Genomic DNA, 23,531 nt, shown 5'->3' on the forward strand with positions numbered 1-23,531 from the left:
CAAAACATGTATCAATAAATAAATTACGAGAGAGAAATTTAAGATTTATAAAAAATAGAATTATTAATTCTGTGCAAATTGTTATAAATTTAATTAGTCTAACTAACTTTATTGACCTGCGACTATCCGCGAGGTTAGATGATATAATTTAATTAGTGTTTTTGTATTGGAGATTAGATGATCTCTTCTAATCCTAAATATAAATGTCTTTCTTTAGAAATGTTCATGGTCCTCTTTATAAGTCTTCGTATATTTTAAGACCATTAATTTTAATTAATTATTAAAACTTTAATTATACTTTAATATGATATTAGAGTTTAGTACGGTTTTTAGTACACGTATTTAGTGTTAAAGAATCCTCATGCTATCATAATCCCCTTCTGGATTAATAATTAATAATTAATAATAAATTAATAATTATTAATTTATCAGTAAATTAATAGAGATCAGGATAGGATTAATAAAGGCAGTCGCCGCAGGTGGCGTGCAGAGTCACGCCACCCTCTGGCTTCCAATGGTCAGCTTCACAAATAATTAAAAAAAAAAAATCTAAACTTAATAACCGATGGGGACCCGCACTGAGACAAAACGACGTCGCGCAGGAGTCTCTTTCCCTGTCCCGCGCGTGAAAACTTAAAATCCGAGATCGCAATTGGCAAATTCCCAACCGCATTACCACGGGGGTACAGTTTCCTAACCTACGCCCCCCCTCCTACAAATCCAAACCCTATTTAAACCTACACCAGCACATTCTTCACGATCCACGACTTTGTCCTCTCTGGCTTTTACGTTTTACCTCTTCCATACGGGAGGCGAAAGTCGCATCGCGAACCTTCTAAGAAACTGGCGTCGAGATTTACGTTTCTCTGTCGCTTTGGCCTCTGAAATTTCTCTCTATGCGAATGAGATTGGAACTGCCGTTGCTGCTTTTGTACCGGCGGAATCGGAACGGGCAGGCTTTACTTTAGGGGCTGCTCTTTGTGTGTTCTGCTTTTCTGAAGTTGGAAATCGATTTAGGGTTTTCTGTTCGGACACAATTTGAGTTGTTGATGGCGGACGAGGGGTTCGATTACTATGAACTGGTTGACGGGGATGCTGATGCTGATGATAAGTTGTGTATAGATCTTGACACCGTTATGAATGTCCTTGATGAGGATTATGATCCTTCGGAGGTACGGCTTCGAATTGGTTTGTCACTTCCATTGCAACAGACTGCGTTTTGTGATTGGTTATCGGAGCTTTGATTGGGTGTTCCTTCTTTGTAATTAAGTCCGAACAGTTCAAATTCTGTTGCTGTGAGATGGGATAATTGAGAATTCGGGTTTGGTCGTAGGCTGGTAGTTGTATCCAACCGTGCCAATTGTCCTGTAGATATGTAGGATTGCTTACCATAAAACTCTCAAAACTAGGCATCAGTGTTCTATGTTGCATACAGTCTGTACATATATTCATTGGTTTCTGGATGCCTCGTTTATAACGTTTTCTTCTGGGCTGCATCAATTTTCCTGTAAATTTTGTTTTCAGTTTCTCATATTCGCAGTCGCGGCTGCCTGGGATTTTTATGTTTGCTTATTCTTGCTGATATTTATCATAAAGTCGTGTGACTATTATGCACGATTCTTTTTTAATTTTTGGCTCTGAGTAGAACTTATATTATCGTCAGAATCTTCCTTTTTTAATGTAAAGTAACTTGATGAACGCAAATCCCGTAAAAAAGCAAAGATTTTCCATGATAAATAATGCCTCTTTGGAAACTGATAAGAAAGAAAAGAGTAATGTTTCTATATGGTGTTAAATTTAAGTAATATAACAAATTGAACTAAAATTGGAATAAATGTAATGGTGGTTGACAATGAAAGATTACTTAATTAGTTATAACTTGTGATTTCCTGTCTAGTGGAGATGGAACAATTTGTTTATCTCGCACGTGCCTTTGACATGTTGGTATTATTAGACTAATTTTGCTAGCTGTTTGTTTACCTTGTTTTGATGAAATAAGTTTCTTCTGATCCAAAATAACCACTAGCCTGTATCTATAATGCAAGTTAAACTCTTTAGTACATGCTTACTGATTCTGTTGTACTTCCATGCACTAAAATTAGAACATCCTGAGTTCAATTGCTCTGTCCCTAACATTTATTGTAATCCTTTATTTTTTAATTTCTTATGGTCAAGTTGCTTTGGAATTGGCAACCATAGCTTAGGTTGCTTAATGTTCCTTGCTTGAAATAATATTTCTAAATGCTAATACTTCTGCTAAACTTCTGAAATTTTGTGCACATCATAATGCAGAGTAGTCTGGAGGGTTTTTCGTTAAAAAATGTCTCACCTGGCGAATCCAGCATCCAGGATAATTTTCAGCTTCAAAGTGGTATGTGGACTTGCATGTCTTTTTGGCCCTTGCTGCTTTTTTATTTCTCATCAAGACAAGTCAATATCTTTGGTTAATGCTGGATCTTGTATTTATTATAAGATTGCTTGTTTTTACGTTAGATTGCTTCTCTTTCTTATTTATGAGGCCTCCACAATAGGGTCCCAGATGTTATACAGAGTCTCTTTTCTGTTTTGAATTGAATTTTATTTTGTGGGTTCAGTCCTATGCTGTTCACCGCTTAGCTTTCATGCATTAGACTCTGTGGTCCAGACCTCAATTGTTTTATTCTACTTTCCAGGAAATTCTGTGCTTTACAGTGAGCATGAAAATCAAGGACCTCCTTCTCAGACCTGCTCTTCCTCTCATGCTGTCCCTGACAGTTTTCAGCAGTTGGATCCTCTGGATGCAACTAAAGAAATCGGCTACACAGAAAGGGAAGGAAGTTCGGGATGTGAGATGCCAGCCCAATCTTTGGAACCTCGTGTCCCTGAGCCACATTTCATCAATATATCAGTTTGCGGGGATAATTTGAATTTTAATCCTCTGTGGAAGGAAAAGAATGAGAGCCAACTCAAGCATGCAGGAGAGGATGTTAAATCTGAATGTATGTGAATTTTCAATGTGGTCTGGGTTTTTGAATTTTGACCATTGTTTGATTTAAAGTTGAGTCCAGTCTGATTCTGTTTTCTACTTGCAGATGCTTCATACAGCCCAATCATTGAGAATGGTGATGTAAGTTTTGCACAATATAGGGCTTTTGATGAAGATATGTGCGAAGGAGTTTCTGGGCAACAAGAAACTGACTCATGTACTTCTTTTGAAATATCATTCATGGATGCCAATGGAGGTTCACATATTGCGACACCTACCAATTCTACTATTTGCCAAGGTTCCAATGCTCTTAGTGATTCTCGTGACTGCTTTTCATCGTTGCATGGTTATAAGGGTACAGATGATAGACTTCTACCATCTGACTTGTCTCTTGCTGGTTCTTATTTTCCTAATGTTTTTGGCTCTCAGTGTTGGCCAAATCAAGAATTACTGGATAATGTGAAGGGTGAAAATATGGAATATGTGCCTGACGCCTCACATGTGAGTGTAACATGCATTCCATTTCTACTGGTAGGATTACTTTTCAAGATAATCAATTTATATCAGGCGATAGTGAATTTTCTTCATTTTTTCTTGGTAATTCATACTTTCCAAATGAAGACCAAGTAGTTTGTGTCAAAGGTGAAAGAGATGAACTGATGGCACCTTACCAGAACCCTTTTTATGAAGATTACTCGGAGTTCAATGGAGGCCAAGAAATGAATGAATTAAATGGCGGCCTACTGATGAATCAGTTAAATAGTGCTTTTCCTTCCATGGGAAATCATAGTTTTAATGTGTTAGAGTGTGAGGATAAAGATGCTGATATATTATCCAACATACATCATCATTATCAAGAGATGGTTGGTGGTACTGACTGTAAATTTCCCAGAGACATAGGTAATTTGAATAGGCAAGCCTTAGACAAGTCTTTGCCCTATGCCCAGACATCAATTGCTAGTGACAAGCAGTTTGGTTATGCCAAGAATGAAGGGGAGGGAAATTTGATTCGTTGTAGGAATTTTGATGCTAACGTTTCAAAAGCTGGCACTGAATTGGTTTGCAGAAGTCTTTTAGAGGGATCCCATGTTGAGGATGATGACTCTGATGTCTGTGTTATTGAAAGCATTAGTCATCCTGCACCTACAAATCGATCAACAGACTATTGGAATTCTCATAAGATATCACAGTACTCAACAAATGGTGATTCACAACCATGCATGTCACGAAGCACAAGGGGAAAGGCCTGTGATGAGCAATATATATTACAAGTTGCACTGCAGGTGAACATCTTTACTTCTGGGATCATCATAATCTGTGTAGTGCACGTAACTCTTTTTGCAAATATGGGATAATCATGACTTCAAATTCTCCTCTTCATGAAATAATGGATATGGTTTGCAATTTATACTATGCTTTATGTCATTGACACATCAATGTTTAGTTTACCTGGTAAGGTGATAATTTATGCTTGCTTTATTCCAAAAGAGAAAAAAATCTTGCTAATTTGAAGATTTCTGTGCAAAACTGTTGCAATCAGTTTTCAAAATGCTAATGTTCACAATTTTTATTGGGTCTCTTTGATCGTGGTATCATTGTATTTTATTATACAAGTTGAATTTCGCATCTGTGCTTGGAATTGTTAGTTTTTCTTTTTCTTTTTTTGTTTTGAAAAAAAATTCATCATGACAGGTGGAATTTAAAAGCTGTCTCAATTTCGGTAGAAACACAACTCGTAAACTTTGTTGGAAATCTTGTGAGTTTGAGTTTGAATCTAGGTTACCTTGATCACATATATCATAAACTTAATTTTGGTTAACATTATATGATTTCATGATTGAGTTAATAAACCCGCTTTCTCTATTTAAACTTGGCCACTTGCTATCTTCCGTATATAATTGTGTGCGCTTTTGAATCCTTTATGGATTGTGGGGATATAACATTTGGAACTTATAAGCATTTGACATGTCTTATCCAAGTCATCATACTTGTTTGTTCATGTTGCCTTGTGTGAAGACTTCCATGCTTCCTCTGTTGTCAAGTTTAATAGACTTGTATCTTACCCCTACCAAAAGAAAAGGAAAAAGAAAAGAAGAAAAATAAGTACACTCTTGCCTGCAATTGAAACTGAGTGAATAAATTGTGATGTTCCTTGCAGGATTTATCTCAGCCAAAGTCAGAAGTTATACCTCCAGACGGATTGATGGCTGTTCCTCTATTAAGACATCAGGTTGCTTTGAAAATTCTCCTTCCCCTCTTTCTGATGTGGCCCGCCCTTAATATTTTGTTATGCTTGTTCTGCAAAGTTGGAGCAGGGTCCTGATGTCTTGATCTGATCTAACCTATAATGTTACCTACTACATTATTGAATCATTTTTGTAATACTGTCACAGCATTTTCTGGCTCAGCTAATATGAGTTTGATCATTCCCTTGTTGTAAAGATGGGAGGGATCAAAGTTGTTATCCTTCACTGCCATATGATTTCATTTTCTAATATTTTTTATATTTGTTATTGAATGTAAACATAATTCATATTTATCAGAGACTGAGATAATTTTTGTTCCTGGGGGTTAAATATTGTTGTAAACAAAATGCAAAATCTTCAGATATGTTTTTGAAAGTAGTATATTTCAGATGTGTGACTGTAGAGCTTCAGCTTATTAGTCTGATGTGCCTAATTCAGATTCCTATCCTTGCCCCTTATTATTATGACCTTTTGTCACTTGATGTTTTCATGACTTATTTCATTTGTGTATCCATGTGTTGTATGACTAATGGTAGTTGTTATCCCTTTGTTCTGTTCAGAGAATTGCTTTGTCATGGATGGTCCAAAAGGAAACATCAAGCTTATACTGCTCAGGGGGAATCCTTGCAGATGATCAGGTAAGAGCTCTCTGTGTCTTTTCCTCTGGTCTTTATTGTTTTCCTAAAAAATCTATTTCTTTTAGGGACTTGGAAAAACAGTGTCAACCATTGCTTTGATACTGAAGGAAAGACCTCCAACACTAATAGCTTGCCACGGCACACAAAAGGGTGAATTAGAAACTTTGAATCTGGATGTGGATGATGATGTTCTTGCTGAGAGTGGAGTGAAGGAAGACAAGTCTGGTGTATGTCCGATTGAAAACAATAAATTGTTGGTGCAAACAAAGGGAAGGCCTTCTGCAGGAACACTTATTGTTTGTCCCACAAGTGTCCTACGGCAATGGGCTGAAGAGTTGCAAAATAAGGTAACTAGCAAAGCAAATCTGTCTGTGCTAGTGTACCATGGTAGCAGTCGAACCAAAGATCCGTATGTACTGGCCAAGTATGATGTTGTTCTAACGACCTATTCAATTGTCAGCATGGAGGTACCTAAGCAGCCTCTAGTTGACAAAGATGATGAAGAGAAAGGAAATTCTGAAGTTCATGCTGGTCTACCACTTAGTAAGAAAAGGAAATGCCCTCCTTCTAGTAAAAGTGGCAAGAAGGGATTAGACCGTGCTTTGCTTGAGGTTTCTGCTCGGCCGTTAGCAAAGGTGGCATGGTTTAGGGTTGTCTTGGATGAGGCCCAGAGTATAAAGAATCACAGAACTCAAGTTGCAAGGGCCTGCTGGGGTCTTCGTGCAAAGCGAAGATGGTGCTTGTCTGGGACTCCTATCCAGAATGCTATTGATGATCTTTATAGTTATTTTAGATTTCTCAGATATGACCCTTATGCTGTCTATAATACATTCTGTTCTACTATCAAGATTCCAATAAACAGAAGTCCAAACAAAGGGTATAGAAAGCTACAAGCTGTCTTAAAGACAATAATGTTACGCAGGACGAAAGGTTAGATCCAAGAACTTCACTAATGCTGGGCCATAATGTACTGTTTTAACTTATTCCCTTACTCTGTTCTCTTAGTCCTATTGTAAAATCTACTTTGCCATGTAATATGTTATTTACTTATGAAATTTATGTTTGTTATTCCAAATCTGATAGGAAATAAATCAAGCATAGGCTCAGGAAGGCTTATTTTAATTTCTGTAGTGGTTGGGTGATGTGCCTAATTACAAGTTTGGACTGATGATTCTGGAGCTGAGATGTACAATTCTATTGTATACATGAATATTTTATGTAATTTTCTTCAATTTCAAGTGAACAAAGAGTCCCCTGGCCTCTGTCGAAGCTATTGCATAGTGTATGAACTCATTTAATTTTATGATCATTGCTTGCTTAGCTTGAAATGTGCTTTTGACCATATCATGGTTATCATTTGCTAGGCACACTTCTTGATGGTGAGCCTATTATTACACTGCCACCTAAATATGTAAAGCTGAAAAAAGTGGATTTTTCAAGAGAGGAGCGTGATTTCTATTCCAGGCTGGAGGCTGATTCTCGTGCACAATTTCAGGTTTGATCAGCTTTTTGACAATTTTTGATCGACATGGATAATCCTTTTATTTGTGTGCATGTGCGTGTCCCCCCCTTGATGATTTTACTTTTCATTCCCTCCCAATTTAAAGGAAGGTTTATTAACGTTCAGCAATATGCTGGCTGCATATTTTGGCTGTAAACTATTTTAAATTGCGTTTTTGGCATGTCATGTCAGGAATATGCTAATGCTGGAACTGTCAAGGAAAATTATGTCAACATTCTGTTGATGCTTTTACGCCTTCGACAAGCTTGTGATCATCCTCTACTTGTTAAGCGCTATAATTCTAACTCTCTATGGAGATCTTCAGTTGAGATGGCAAAGAAACTTCCTTGGGAAAAACGAACATCACTTCTGAATTGTTTGGAGGCTTCATTGGCTCTTTGTGGCATCTGTAATGTACGTATTGACCATCATTTGCACACACGATGCATGGAAATATGATTGATTTCAGCCTCTATCTTTGCTTTCATGTAATTTTAGGGAGCACTTGGGAGAAGAGTGTAAAGTGAAAGGTAGTAAAGAGGAGTGGAAATGGAAAGGGTTTTTAATTTTTACATGTTAGATGTTTGTTTCTGGAGGGAAATGTGGGTAGCTTGGTTAAAACATGAGTCAAGTTCCAAGGAATGGGAATATGTTATATCATAATTACCATTGCATCTTTTATATCAAATATCTTATGAAAAGCAGTCCTCTTGTACCCTTACTTCTCTTGCCATTTGTTGCCCAACAGGATCCTCCTGAAGATGCAGTTGTTTCAGCTTGTGGTCATGTTTTTTGTAACCAGTGTATTTGTGAACATCTTACTGGTGATGACAATCAGTGTCCTACTACAAATTGCAAAGCTCAATTGAGTATGTCTTCAGTGTTTTCCAGAGCTACGTTGAACTGTTCTCTTTCTGACCAGGCTAGTGATAGTTTGGTTGGTTGCTCTGGTTCTGAAATGGAGGGTTATGAGCCTTGTTCTCAGAGTCGGCCAATTGATTCTTCAAAAATTAAGGCTGCTCTTGAGGTGTTGAACTCATTGTGCGAGCCACAGGTTAATGCATCAAAAAATATTTCATTGCAGATTAATTCTGATGAGCATAGTGACTTCCATGGGAACTCTGATGCCAATGGGGTGAAATCTTTTGAGGATTTTCCTGGGAGTCAAAAAGTGTCCGATGGAAACTCTAGTGATTCAATTGTTAAAGAGAAAGCAATTGTATTTTCTCAGTGGACAAGGATGTTGGATTTGCTTGAGGCGTGTCTTAAGAATTCTTCAATTCAGTATAGGAGGCTTGATGGCACAATGTCAGTTGTTGCGAGAGATAAAGCTGTTAAAGATTTTAATACTCTCCCCGAGGTTTGTGAAATCATAGATCCCTTGATTGCATGATTTAAGGCTAGATCTCCCATGTCATATTCATTTGGAGTGCATGGACAAAATGAGTGATTAGCATCTTTTAGTTTCTTTGCCATCATTATGATGGTTTACTTTTGCACTTTATCTGGCAGGTAACAGTAATGATTATGTCTTTGAAAGCTGCCAGTCTTGGTCTCAACATGGTAGCTGCCTGTCATGTACTTTTGCTGGACCTCTGGTGGAACCCAACAACTGAAGATCAAGCAATTGACAGAGCACATCGAATTGGGCAAACTCGCCCTGTAACTGTTTTACGGTTGACTGTGAGAGATACAGTTGAAGATCGTATTTTAGCTCTACAGGTATCAATCATCAATCTAACATATAACAAATTCTTTTATCATCGTTTTACTATTCACTTTGGGTTCTGTAGTCCCCCTGCGGATAGGAAGGTGGTTCTAGTATGTAATTAGAAGAAAGTAGTGTTCGAATATGATGTTATATGTTATTGTAGTCAGCACTTAGGCGATACTCCAGTGTGTGAAATTTTGCTATGGAAAACAATATATTGAGCAATACAAGGGCATAAGTTCAGAGGCCAGACTCTGAGTGACATTTCAATTTCAGTTCAGTTTCTTGTCTTTGCTTTAAAACAGGATTTGATATTTAGATGGCCACTCAACTTGGGCACAAAATTGAGTAGAAAACATTTATGGCCTGTATAGTACGCTGAATGGAATAAAATGGAAAAAAATGATTTTGTGTATCCTTTGTATCTTCAAATAAAAGAAAAATAAAGAGATAGCTACTGCTTAGTAATGATAACATGGTGTAATTGATGTTATATCTCCTGATTTTTATACAAGAGAAATTGAATACCTTTCTCTTGTTGGGACATCAATATGTGCATAAGGCAGGAAAAGGAGAAGACTTGCGATTTGTAAAGACCATTCTGCTAAAGAAAATACTTATGTTCCATCTCGATCCAATGTGCAATTCTAGGGCCTAGGGCAAGAATAGAGGGGTTGTTAGTTTGGGATTCGAACAAGTTCCATTGACATTGTCATGTTCTGGGTGGGAGACATTGCTTGAATTTAGTTTACTCCTGATAGTTGAGCCCACCCTGCTCTCCCAGACTACCTTCTTAGGGATTTGCCTATAAAGACCACAGTTACGAGGAGGAACGGTTTGTTGTATGAATTGGCGTGTCATTTGACCAGTGCTCTGACTGAGTCTGTCACTTGTTTAGAGAACTTGTTATCTAGACGACTGCCTTTCAGAATTATGGATTTTACTGGTTGCTCATGCAAAGAATGTTACATGTACCTTGCAGCAAAAGAAGCGAAAGATGGTTGCATCTGCGTTTGGAGAAGACGAAACTGGCGGTCGTCAAAGTCGGCTCACAGTGGATGATTTAAAATACTTGTTCATGATGTGATTAGACACATACATTCGTACAGATACAATTTGTTTTTGCAATTTTTTTTCCAGAAGGGGGTGGGCTGTTGGTGGAAGCAGAAGTCAGGGAACAACAAAACAGGCATTTGCTAACCAATACTGACAGTAACTACAGGGGCTCTGTTGAGGTTTGACAAGAAGATTAAAATGTGTTGTCATCGTAGCTTGGTTGAGATGATTCATTCTTTCACCTGGAAATTTTGGTGTAGTCTCTTGCATTTGTATAGGATGGAGACTAGGAGCAGTTGCAGACAGGAAGGTAGATAGATTCTGAGATTTTTCTTGTACATAATAGAAGGTTTACTTTTCCTCATAGTGAATAGTGTACTAGCTCTTGTGTATGTTTATTTCCCTTCCCTGGTATCATACAATCATATTAATATATCATATATTTTATACGCCTGGAGCAATGCCAGTGTACAGCTCACTTTAGAATCTAAATTCCGAATAAAACATTGGGTCCACTATTTAGTGTGTTGTAGATCCAGCCGCATGAGAGTGTGAATTTGTAGTTCCCTTTTGGGGCTTAGGAACGTGTTAAAAACGCGTGTTGAAGAAACAATATATGAATTTGGTATTTGAGTATTTATAATTGTATTTAAAGAATAATTTGAAGTTATTTATTTGCAAGTTAGGTGATTGCCTGGGAGTTTTTTTTAAGTACAAGGTAATGAATACAGAAGTATAATGTTTAGTTTTGGGAAAAATATCTATTGGCTTGTATAATTTGTATTAAAGTGGAATTATGATTTCGTAGATTAATAACATTGCCTACCTTTTTTTATTTCATGTTTGGAGTTTTAATTTGTTAAATCATAACTCCATTGTATCACAAAAGTGAACGGCGGTAACAAGTATATTTAATATCCTTAGTAATATATATCAATATAAGTTAAAGCTACATTAAAATAGTTATATATTTATAAGACTTGAATTTGAAATTATAAACAAGATATGAGACTTTATTTTCTAACTCAAGACTCTTGCTACTTTGCATGTGAAAGATTTAAATAAAAAGTGTAATAGTCTACTAAATAAAAAAAATTAAATTGTTATTGATGTTTTTTAGGAAGTTGCTGTAATAGTGAGACTTGGTTGGGCAAAACTTCTACTTGTTTTTGTCCAATACATGAACCATCTTGACTTCAAAAAAAAAAAAAAAAGAAAAGAAAAAAGAAAAAAGGAAGCTAAATTATCTTCAGAAAATATTATTGAAAAGAATCCAAACACTACATTCCACCACAAGCGCCACTTGACCTCGTGATTCGTTCACCTAGGAACACGAAACCTGAAAATTAATAATATTTCTCCAGAATAACGAAAGTGTCGCGATTCCGCAAGTCCATCTGCCCTTTTGTTTTTGTTTTTTGTTTTTCAAACGAAGAACATATGATGAAGACTATAACATGCCATTGCGATGCTAATTGCAAAAGCTTAATTCAAAGTGGGGTTTCAATATACATATGCCATCAATAATCAGTTCATCACTGGCACCAAGTATTGTGCTGGAGAACGAACGAAACAATAATCAGATTACCCACAAAGGAATCAATCAAATAATTATAAATAACCCATCTTCATTCTTCAATCCGTCGTTGTTGCGTCGCATCTATCATTGAGCCACGACACAATGTCATTCCGAACGATTTCTACATTCTCATCAGTCTCCCCAAACAGTAAGAGTGCATCATCCCTTCGTACACCTTGATACTCTTATCTTCACTCTTTGCCACTTCATACAACTCTCGACTCACATTTGGGTCTGTAACAAGATCTGCACTCCCATGTAACACCACAAATGGAATCTTCACATCAGACAACCTTTGACTCAAATAATCTGTGACCCTAAACAGCTCCACCACTGTCCCTAATCTGGGTTTTCCCCTGTACCTCATCGGATTCATATCTGCGATCACTTTCTTGTGATCTACTTTCACGGACTTGTACAAGAGATCAGGGGCAGGAACAATAGGCAAAGTGGGGAAAAATCTCGCCAGAAAAGTAAGAATCTGAGGAATCGGCCATCTGGGTCTGACCTCGTCGGAGATTTTGCACATGGGTGCGACCAATATCGCGCCGTCGAACCCTTTCGGATCGGCGAAGTGGATGAGAAGGCAGATCGCACCACCCATGGACTCGCCGTAGAGGAAACGAGGCAAGCCCTGAAAGTTGGGGTCTTGCTTGACGGATCCGAAGAAGGAGAGGCAGTCGTGGACGACAAGATCGACGTTAGGGACGAAGGCCCTGAGGCCTTGGGATCGGCCATGGCCTTGGAGGTCGAGAGCGAAACAAGCGAAACCCATCTGAGCGAGGAAGATTGGAGTGGCTTGGAAGGTCCAGCTGATGTCGTTGCCGTAACCGTGGACCATGAAGACGACGGCGCGTGGAGGGGTGAGAGGAAGCCATGAACGCGTGAAGAGGGAGAGGCCTCTGGGAGTGGTGAAGAACGATGAAGACGAAGAGATTCCCTGCTGGGCGTAGAAGTCTTGCTCAGGATTGAAGCCCCAGTAGTGCGGGTAAGATTGAACCAGATTTTGACGTTCCTCCATTGTTGGAGGGCGTGGAGGAGGCTATCCTGTTTCCCTGCAGATTGCGTCCACAAATCGTGCGTTGGATTCTTGCCTTGCCGTGTGAGCTGTGACATATGCACTGAGTCGACGCGTCCGAGTTTTCTTCGACTAGGTCATGTTTTCTTTTAGGAAAAATTACAGCCTAAGACTGCTGAAAAAGATATTCCCCGCTGAGAGCCAATTAAATTTGAAATTACATTGTTGTCTGGATGTCCTAACAATAGTTAATTTGCATTGAGAAAAGACAAAAATGCCCTTAATGTCAAAAATAATAAAAAGAGATCATTGGTTTTGGCCCCCCCTCCCATGACCTTTGCACAATTGTTGGCTTAGAGGCGGTTTGGTTGTATTGAAGGCAGTTTTCTCATATTTGAGTTTGGGAGAAGCTACTCATTAAGTTAATCGAGATTTGGTGTGCTACAGAAGCTTGTGCATAATCGTGGAATGTCGTGTTGGCGAGCATTGTTGGAGTTTGTGAGAAGTAGAAGCTGCATTGAGCTATAAATTGAGTTTCTTCAACCTTCTTTGTTTTGTAAACCATTGCATTGTTCCCTCCAAAGAACTCATGTTGCTTGATTAATGAATGCTGGTAAAGGAGAGGACAAATGTTGTTGGTTGTTTGTTGTTTTATTGTGATTGATAAGTATATAATGTTGATGATTTGTCAAAGAGTTAAATATGTAAATGGATGCAAAAGATAAGTGCTATTATTAGTTTGACAAGTATAATGTGCAAATGACAAGTACTGTTATAATATTTTTTGACAAGTATATAATCTGCAAATGACAAGTCCCGTTATTATTTTGATAAGTATATAATGTGCCTTATTTGTCCGATGTTTTAGGCAAGTATATAATCTTCTAAAGACAAGTTCTGTTTCTATTTTGACAAGTATATAATTAGCAAATGACATGTATTATTGTCATATATTTTTGACAAGTATATAATTTAAAAATGACAAGTATTGTTGTTATATTTTTTTTTACAAGTATATAATCTAGAAATGATAAGTCCCGTGATTAATTTGACAAGTATATAATGTACATGATTTTTCTGAAGTTTTGTTAAAGAATATAATTTGAAAAAGACAAGTTCTGTTTCTATTTTGACAAGTATATAATGTGTAAATGACAAGTCTTATTATGTCTTACTAACAATTATATAATGTGCATGATTTGAAGTTCTAGACAAGTGTATCATCTTATAAAGACAAATCAAGTTAGTATTTTGATAAGTATTGAATCTGAAAATGACAAGTCCTGTTATTACTTTAACAAGTATATAATCTGCAAGATTTGGATAAGTTTATATTCTGCAATAGACAAGTCCCGTTACTATTTTGACAAGTACATAATGTGGAGATAACAAATCCTGTTATTTTATTTTTGACAAGTATATAGTATACATGATTTCTCTAAGTCATGGAATTGTTAATATGTGCAGTGGTAGAAAAATGGATGACAAAAAAAAAGGAACGTGTGGTAGGATTTAAGTTATTTAAGAAGGATTTTTATGCAAATATGAAAGAAATTAAGAGCTTTCAAGATGCAACAGATGGTGTTAGACAAGCTTGGAAGAGAGTGAGTAAGGAAGAGAAGAAGAAATATAAAGAAATGGCATTAGAAGGAAGAGTAGAAATCTGTAAAAAGTATACTCTACCATTCATAACTAGATGCTCACTTAGTAAGTTTATAGAAGTTGTTGAATATGTGAAGGGGAATGAAAATTTAAGGGAAAGGGTGGAGAAAATTAGGTTTTGGGGTTTCTTAGATATTAGCTGTAGGAGATTCCTTAAGAACTTGTCGTAAAGGTGATTAATGTGTATGATCCACATGCTAAAAGGATTACCATGAGAGGAAAGACTATTAATATTAAGTTGGCAGATGTTGAGCTCTTACTGGGGTTACCTAATGAAGGTAAAAAAGTGAAAATAGTTGTTAATAATGAGGTTATAAGAGGAATGAAGAGAGTTTATTCCCCTCTTTCTTATAATGAAATGAAAAGGAAGATAATGTTTGGAGAACATGATGATTCCTTCAAGGTTTTGTTTGTATTATATACCTTGGATACTCTATTGTGTCCAAGTACATGTTTTAGTGTAAGTGATCGTCTATTGAAAGTCATGGCTTGCACCAACAATGCATGGGCATAATATGATTGGGCCTCGCTTGTTTTCAATGAACTAACAACTAAAATTGAAAAGTATAGGAAGGCTATTAAGAAGGGAAAGCTTTGCAAAACTAAAAATATTGGAGGTTGTGTGTTCTTCTTACTGGTACATACATATTTGTCACTTTTATGAACTAAGTTAGCCCTTTTGAGTTACGTGTGATGTGTGTATTGCTTCCAAATTTTGTTCCTCTAATATTTCCTATTGGTTGCAGGTGGCCCATCCTTAAATGATGCTTTAAAGCACTGGAATGAGAAAAGAGTGAACAAAAGAGTGGACATGGAGAGAAAGAGCTGCCATGGATTTATATATGTTCTAGGCATTGGTGAGGATACTTCTTCAACAAAGATGCTACCAATAACATCATTTTATGACCAAGTTGGTATTAAAGTTGAAATTCATAATATATGCTTTGATTGAAAATTGTCTTACACAGTGTGTGCCTTATGTAGGAGTTAAAGGAGACTTATTTGAGGATTAACAATTTTTTTTCATGAGGAAATGATGAAGGTACAAACATTTGTTGCTGAGGAGTTGCTGTTCACTATCAAGTGTTACTGCAAGCGTAAGGGTCGTCACAAGTATAGAATATTTCAGAGTTATCATTTCCACAAGAATTTAGACAAATGAGGGTTAAAATTCACTATTAAACTTTAAGATAGGTTGAGCAAAATCAAGAGTATGTTTGTGTAAAAGTAATAAAAATTTAATTAAAATCATTTTAGAGCAATTAAAACTTATTGAAACCTTGACTTTCAGAGATGAGGATCTAGGATTATCTCTCCCATTTATATTCATAAAACTCAAATTAATTCCTCTCAAATAGATTTTTAATGTAAATAAGTGTTAGTCTAAGATTCTAATTCACTTGAAAAAGCTTTCTAAAGTCAAAATCGAGTATATTTAAAAATATTAAAATTTCACAATCTCTTGAAAATAGTTAGTGAAAACAAATTTTTAGCACCAATTTTAATGTGACTATAAAGAGTTAATAAAATATCTCTATTTTATCAATAAAACTATCCGTTTATCTTTATAAATTTCAAGTTTAATACTATTTTATCTAAGTTTGGCACCTAAATTAGCTTTCTCAAATACAACTCAAGTGAATAAAACAATCTAAATGGTGATCAAGCACTTAAAAGCATTAAGCATAGGATAAAATAAACACATATATATCATTAGCTACTAAAAGAGAAGAATATCCAAGTCTTAATCCATACAAAGGTTCAAAATATCTTAAAACAAAAGAACTAGCTACTCATGTTCATAAAAGAGCCACAAATGTCAGAATATACAGCATCCATATCAAAAACAAAGGGAGAGAAGGGAAGAGAAGAAGAAAAATAAAAAAAATCCACTTGAATCTCTTCAAATATTCAATCCTTGGCCAAATCTCCTTTAAGAATCCCAAACCCTAGCAGAGCAAACCACAAAGAATCTCCAAAAATTGCAGTTGAGTGTCTAGAGGCATGTTTATGGCTCATCTACCCTAATCTTTCCATTTTGTAGCTCAAAATACATAGTAAGATTTAGGCTGTGTACTGCGATGTGCTGTCAATGTGCTGCGGCATATGTGGCAAAATGTGAAATTGCGCTGTGGTTCTCTTGCATCTCCAAGACTCTCGTTTCTGTGCCACATGCCGCGGTGCATTATGCATACATCGTAGCACATGATATAGAGCCTCTAATCTTTGCTTTTGGCTCCAATTTTTCTATTGATATGTTTTCATATGCATCTTCAATCATTATTTGGCTATCTATCTTCAACATTACTTAAGATAAATTACCTGAAATAGTAGATACATCTATGAGATCTTTTAAAGTTTAAAATCAAAGTAAGAGTCTTGCAAAGTTCTTAATAAATTCTATTTTCTAGGTCAATTTGGAATAAAACTCATTTTCCTATATTTAAACCCAAAATATTTACAATTGATCTAATTCATCAAATAAAGTGCAGGAAAATATGCTAAATTGACATTAATTTCAATAGGTTATCAACTCTTGAAGCTACAAGTAAAGAGGGGTGCCTTAGAAAAAGAGGAGGATGGAGATGAGAAGGAAGGAGAGAGTAAGGAGGATGGAGATGAGAACGAAGGAGAGAGTGAGCAAGAAGAGGAAGAACAGAATGAAGAAGAACATAAGTTTGGAGATAGTGAAGAGGAAGTAGACAGTGAAGAAGAGGATGAAGGAGAGCATAATTCTGAACATAGTAAAAAGAAAGTGGACAATGAAGAGGAGGAGGAGGGAGAACATAAATCTAGACAAAATGAAGAGGAAGATGATACAAAAGATGAGAACAACTCAAAACAAGTACATACAATGAGGAGAAGGAAGGTTTAAATGAATCAGAATATAATGTTGGAGGTACTTTAAGGAGGTCAAAAAGGGTGAAAAAGGTGCAAGGGTATAAGGCTGGTGAACAAGTCACCATTCATGAAACTATAGCTCCCCCTTCCTATTTAAGAAGTTATTCCATCTAGCAAATTTAATTCCATTCACTGATACATAACTAATACTGATGCATACAGAATCAAACTTTTAGTATACAACTTCCATTACAATAAGAACAAGTTAATATTAGTATATAGACAACATCAATTTCACCTAATTTCATATTGATACTTGTCATGGTAGCAATAAGAATGCTCATGAAATTTTTCATCCATTTATACCATATTGTTGCACAGATGTAACATCTTAGATTTTAAATTTAAGAATTTTAAGTGTTTAGAAGGGTATATTAGTAAAATTAAGTGAATTTGAATTAATGATATTTTGAGAGACTAATGTACTTAAATGATCCTTGGACAGCCTTAGAAGAGGGCTAGGTCAGTGTTTGAGTATGCCGTAGCACGGAGAGATAGACCTAAAATGTGTGGGACTCTTTATGCCATACACTGTAGTGGATGCACCTATGCATCACGGCGCATGTGCAAAATATACATTTATTAGACTCGTGAATTAGACTAAAAATCAGAAATGGGATAAGAGAAATCGTGAGAAGACATTGAAGAATGACCGGTGGCTACTAGGGCATGACCTCTAAACCAATTTGGATGCTTTTAGTGTAATAACCGAAGAATTCTAAATAAAAATTTAATAAATATTATTGTTGTATTTTAATTGTAGTTATATAAATGCATGGGATATATGTGATGATAAGGATAGCTGGTATAGTGGAAGCTATGTAGGTACTACTCCCATCATGTCTTGAGCTCAAATCCCAGAAAGCTGATGTTTTATTTTTTTCTGCCTTCTTCACTATGAAATTACAAAATAGGCCTTCCTTTAAATCTGATAAAAATCTTCAACTTTCTTTTTGATTCCTCTAGAGTTTATCAACAGAGAAGAAGTTCTGACTATCCTTTCAACTCTGTAAATTCGTCCATCCCCTCCAGCGTTCTAATGTTGTTGATGTGGGTTTCAATTCCATCGTGAGTTTACTGTTGTTTTCTTCTTCTGCCATTTTCTTGTTTCTGTTTTGTTTCTTTTCTAATTTTTGTTACCGTCAATCGCTGATGTGAAGGCCATGGGTGGTCTGTGTGAGAGGCAGAAAAGTTTGGTGCTTAAGGTTTTTGAACTTTCGACTGTCCTCTTCCTTTCTGAAATAGCTTGTCACTACCGTGGGGAGAGTTTCATTTGTTGCTTGAGCATCTTCTTTTCTAATCCTCTTCTCAGTTTGGCTGCCTTATCCTGCTCCTTTTGTTCTATTTTGCTGGGTTTAGGTGAGGAGATTCAAACCTTTTCATTGCTGGTTTTGCTGTGAGTATAAGTGTACTCTGTTGTTGTTGCGCGTGAGATTACAGTGTTTTTTTTGTGCCCTGTTGCTGCCGTACTGTTATAGAGAGGAGGAAATTCAAATTTGATTTGGAAATTATCTTAAAGGTTAATAATGATATACATATGGGTCAACTTTTGAGTTAAATTCATTTTGTTTAAATTAGTTGATAATGAAGAATTGGTTAGGATTATGTTAGAAGAAATGAAATATGAAGCTTGAGGAATGATGACTATAAGATGATTATTGAAGTGCTTATTAGCTGAAATTGAAATTATTTTTGAGTATTCATGGAGATTCATTAGTTATTGTGGGAAGTATGAAATTTAATTCAGATGTTGCAAAGGACATTTGTCTATGGAATTTATAATGTGATTTTTTTTGAATGTTTGAAGATGGATAGTTGTTGAGGAAATATTGAATGCTAGCATTTTTATGAGGAGATCGAAAATAATTTATGTTTGGTGCTTTGGCCAAATGCTAGTGATGATTTTTTTTAAAACAAAATTCAAATGTATTATAGTTGAATATTGGTGATGAGTGAGCTTGGAAAAGGAAATTATTGTATTGGTTGAGAGTTAAATAAAATTTTAATATGATTTATAGTGAGTTTGGAAGGGGAGGAAATTAATTAAAGATGAGAGGAGAAATTTAAATTTTGAGATTTCAGGTAAGTGAATAGCATTCCCTTTAATTTATTTTATTAGTAGTTTTTATTTTTAATCAAATTTTTGTTGAAATATTTTATTCTTGTGAATTACATTAGTTTTGAACTTTGTGATATCGATGCGAGATGTTTAAAGGAGGATATATGCATTTATTTCCTTAGGGAATATGTTTCAAAGAGTTATGAAATTATTTGTTTATTAAACTCTTAAAATCCTTGGTTATTTAGATAATGCAAGCTCGTATATTATTTTATGAAAGACTATTTTCAGCAGGTCTTAAGTTGAAATTTCAAATGATGCATGCGAGTTTGGTATTGGGAGCTCAGATTATATTTTAAAAATAATTATTTTTCTTTTATGTTTGAAACACAATTTTTGAGAGGACTCTAAATAGAACACTGCTGCTAACGATAGTTTTGTTAGCCCGTAGCGCGCTGTGATTAAATACTAACTAGTTTGTTTTGTGAGTTTTATTCTCACGTTTGGTACTCGTGGGCTTTATGCCCGGGTTTGATTTTGTGGCCTGAGCTGCGTTTGGTTACTTATCCTCGTGGGTTGTGTGTCTACGTTTGTTTCGTAGCTTCAGCTACGTTTGGTTACTTATCCTCGTGGACTGATGTCTCCACGTTTTTTTTCATGGCATAAGCCGCGTTTGGTTATTTACCCTCGTGAACTGTATGTTGACGTTTGTAACTTGTTCTATTGAGTTCTCAAAAATTTAAATGTTAATTAATATGTATTTTCAAAATTTACTGATTTTGACTAGTAATTTGTATCATTTTGGGTTCTATGAGAGCAGATTGACTTCTTTTAACATGATAACATAATTGTTTTCAATTTATTCTTATTTTACAAATATGATTATGACTTACATGCTTATAAATTTTGGTGGAATTACTTTCCATTACCTGACACCATTATTAGAGATTGTCAATTTAAATTTTAAAAAATTTTATCATGGGAATGCTCTTCACCGAAAAAATTATTTGGCTTCAGATTGGTTAGCTGACGCCATTCCACAACGACCTCAAAAAGGGCAAATAGCTACAGTGGGTGGACATTTTGATTAGTATTGTTGCTTTAATATAAATATATAATTTGTATGTCTTTTTGATTTGAAAGAAAGAGTAGATGCTCCATGTAAGTTGTTGATAAACTTTATTTTTGATCTATATATTGGTTGCTGGCTGGAAGGAGCTACGCTCCTGATTTATACTCTTATCTGTAAAAATTTTGTTGTAGAATTTTCGGGAGATCTAGTTACAGGAGAGGTTCTGCCAAAATTTCTACAAAAATATCGACACTCTCTTATAATATTAAGTTTAAAGAAGTTATTTTAATTCTCATAGGATTTGATTAAATTTTGTTCCTTTCTTTTGTAAAATAAAATAAATGTTCATTTTGAGGCTTACAGAATGTGTAAGTGACTCATTCCCGTGCCAGTCACTCTCTATTTTGAGGCGTGACATTTAGAGCTTGAATTATCACTGGGTAAGTTTTATATTTCCTCTCCTTCCCTTTTGCACAATTTTTTGACTTCTTGAGGTAATGGGGTTGTGATTTCATGTTTTCCTTGAGGTTAGACTGACCATTGACTTAGTTAAGGTCTTAGAGAGTTAAATCAAGCCTCTAACCTTAGGTTTATGGGTTTTGTATGGATTTGAGATTTTTGATAAGGGTTTGAACGAACCCTGGCATAATTTGAGAGTTTTGGAATAATATAGGGTAAATGGTTGATGATATTGGTGTTCTTGGATGTTAAATATGATTATTGAAGTGTGTTGGAAGGGTTGAGGTGTTAGATAAAGATTTTGGGTGTAACAGGTACTAAAATCTAGTGATTTTAGAGTTTAATTAGAGTGATAATTGATAATTATTGCTTAATTGTGTAGATTAAGTTTGCTCGGGTGTTATCATGTGAGTGGAAGTGTGTAGAACAAATGTTAGACCACAATAACACTTTTGTGACAAAAGGTTGAAGTAACAGAATAATTTACACTATTTGATCAAAGTGCTTAACTAACTGTGAGTAGATATGTAAATTTTCTATCAGTGATTTGAAAGCTTTATATATTATGAAATGAAATTTTTATGCATTTGAAATGATTTTCCAAATGATAAAAATTTGTGGAAGTCTCTTACACCTATTAAATGTGAAATGGATATAAATATGTATTATGTATGAGATGTATGTAATGATCATAATAGAGGGTGGAAGTTCACCCATAGAAAGGAGTAGTAGAAGTCCATATGGCATTATCTCCTTAGTTCCTAATAAGGTACAATGTTAGAGATTTTCTCCTTAGTGTTCATGTGGGATATGACGTTAGAGATTGATGATTCTTAGCATATTGACGTGGTGTTAGAATAACGACACCTCGATTCATGTGTGATAAGGAGAGACTATAGTCTGAAAGTGGGATAGGATACATTTGGCTAGATGATCCTACTACTAAAGGTGAGCTTGAGCCATTATGAATGTGCACTTGGTCTAAGAGCTTATAGATTTAGTTGGGATAGTATGGAGGCTCGGATGATAGAATGATCATGTTAGAGTGAAAAAGAATCATAATTATTGAAAAGATTGTACTGATTATACTAAAGGTATCTTTTTTGTGTATATTAGCTTTACTCTCTTATGGTTGTGCATGTTAATTAATAGTAGTAAGTTATTTTATTACTGAGATGTTTATCTTACCTCATGGTTATATTTTTACAAATGAAGCCATCGGTAGGGGCAAGGGGAAGGAAGAAACGACTGAAGAGTGAAGAGCCTTGTTTGTATATCTCTTCCTTTTCATATTTTAGTTTTGTAATGAACATGTCATGATATTATGCCAACTTAGGAGCATTTCATTGTTTTGCTATCACTTGTGTAAGCATTTGTGTTATGGGTGTGTATCTCGGCCTAGACTTGAGGTGATTATGGTTAAATGAGTATGAATGGTCAAGATACTAGCATAAGTGATATACTTATGATGATTATGTGTTATAATGGTTAAAGTAATATTTATGTTGAATTTTATCCACCCCTTATAGTTGTCGTGAATTGGGGGTTTTGATAGTTATTTTGTGTATGAATATTTATTTGCATGATATGATTGGCCTAATATGATGTGTGTGGTCTATTTGAGTTAGTCAAAGTAGTTTCGAAGCTAATGACATTAGGTTTTGTGTTTTGGAAACCATTGAGTGTGCTATGGTTTGAAAATGGACTATTTTAGGTTCAGTTGTCCAACTTCTTATGAAAACTTGGGTGTGAGACCAATGCCATTTGCTAAAGGGCTTGAGCTTCATGTGGATACTTAAACTGATCAAATTGGACATTGGATGGCAAAGTAGCGCTCTCTTGAAGTTGGTCCGAAGTGCTGTCATGACAGTAGATGTGCGTGCCACAGTGCAATTGCCTAGTGAGAGCATGGATCTCTATGCCATCCACCGCGGCGGGAGATGGTCTATGCCACAAAAGACGGGAAAAATTCTAAAATATTTTGGAATACTCCTTTTATCCTTTTAGCTGTTGTTTTATATACTTCTGTTATCGCATATAATTTAGTTTAAACTATAATTTGAGCTCAAATGACTTTTGAAAAAGGATTTTCTTGGGATCCCATTACTTCAAACAATTTACTGTAATGATTTTTCTTAGGGATTTTAATTAATCTTGGTTATCACAATGATATGTTAGAGTGCTGTCCTGATGTGTCAAGGTAGACATTATAATAGACATATACAAAAGACATATAAAAAAACAATAACCCATTTTCAAAAAAATACTATATTGCGTTATGGGTATATAAAAGCTATACTCTCTAACTTTTAAAAAAATACATGTTGGGTGACTTCCATATACAAAAGTAAGTACGTATGTGAAATAAAAAAAATTAGCATGATCTCCCATTTTGTAAGTTGAATTTGGGTTCCTACAAGTCTTGTGAGTGTGACTAGGCTCCTTGCATCTAGAACAATGACGAACTTTTTCATTTTGAAATTGTGACTCTATCCTCTTACTTCGTAGCCTCCTTGGAGGTTGGGTTGTCAACAACGGTTGGAGGAAGATTGATGCTTTAATCTTATGTGATACTATGAGGTTGTCTTATGCAGAATGTGAATGTTTATTGATGAAACTTCTAATAAACAAGAATCAATTTTGTTTCCATGCTCCTTTATATGC

General features: G+C 35.5%; 3 protein-coding genes across 3 annotated transcripts; 2 read left to right on the forward strand and 1 right to left on the reverse strand.

The window, feature by feature from the left end:
* The first annotated feature begins 700 nt into the window (after window positions 1-700).
* LOC129305059 (helicase-like transcription factor CHR28) lies at window positions 701-10,566 on the forward strand. The gene is given in 13 exon segments (XM_054944972.1): window positions 701-1,172; window positions 2,293-2,371; window positions 2,673-2,978; window positions 3,072-3,470; window positions 3,473-4,248; window positions 5,124-5,195; window positions 5,772-5,849; window positions 5,915-6,779; window positions 7,214-7,344; window positions 7,543-7,764; window positions 8,099-8,710; window positions 8,863-9,072; window positions 10,044-10,566. Coding segments are annotated over 13 exon segments (3,978 nt in total). The 5' UTR covers window positions 701-1,049; the 3' UTR covers window positions 10,149-10,566.
* A 934-nt stretch (window positions 10,567-11,500) lies between these two features.
* On the reverse strand, window positions 11,501-12,861 carry LOC129304917 (caffeoylshikimate esterase). The gene has a single exon (XM_054944765.1). It carries the CDS (start codon window positions 12,715-12,717, stop codon window positions 11,818-11,820), a length of 900 nt encoding a protein of 299 aa, XP_054800740.1. The 5' UTR covers window positions 12,718-12,861; the 3' UTR covers window positions 11,501-11,817.
* A 1,726-nt stretch (window positions 12,862-14,587) lies between these two features.
* Window positions 14,588-17,251, forward strand: LOC129305400 (uncharacterized). Its single transcript, XM_054945437.1, has 3 exons — window positions 14,588-14,654; window positions 15,123-15,290; window positions 16,902-17,251. The coding sequence occupies exons 1-3, from the start codon at window positions 14,588-14,590 to the stop codon at window positions 17,249-17,251; spliced, it is 585 nt and encodes a 194-aa protein (XP_054801412.1).
* The last annotated feature ends 6,280 nt before the right edge of the window (window positions 17,252-23,531 follow it).

This window comes from Prosopis cineraria, unplaced genomic scaffold (assembly GCF_029017545.1).
Source record: "Prosopis cineraria cultivar Desert tree isolate PC_DT_omini unplaced genomic scaffold, ASM2901754v1 PC3, whole genome shotgun sequence".
Lineage (NCBI taxonomy): Eukaryota > Viridiplantae > Streptophyta > Magnoliopsida > Fabales > Fabaceae > Prosopis > Prosopis cineraria.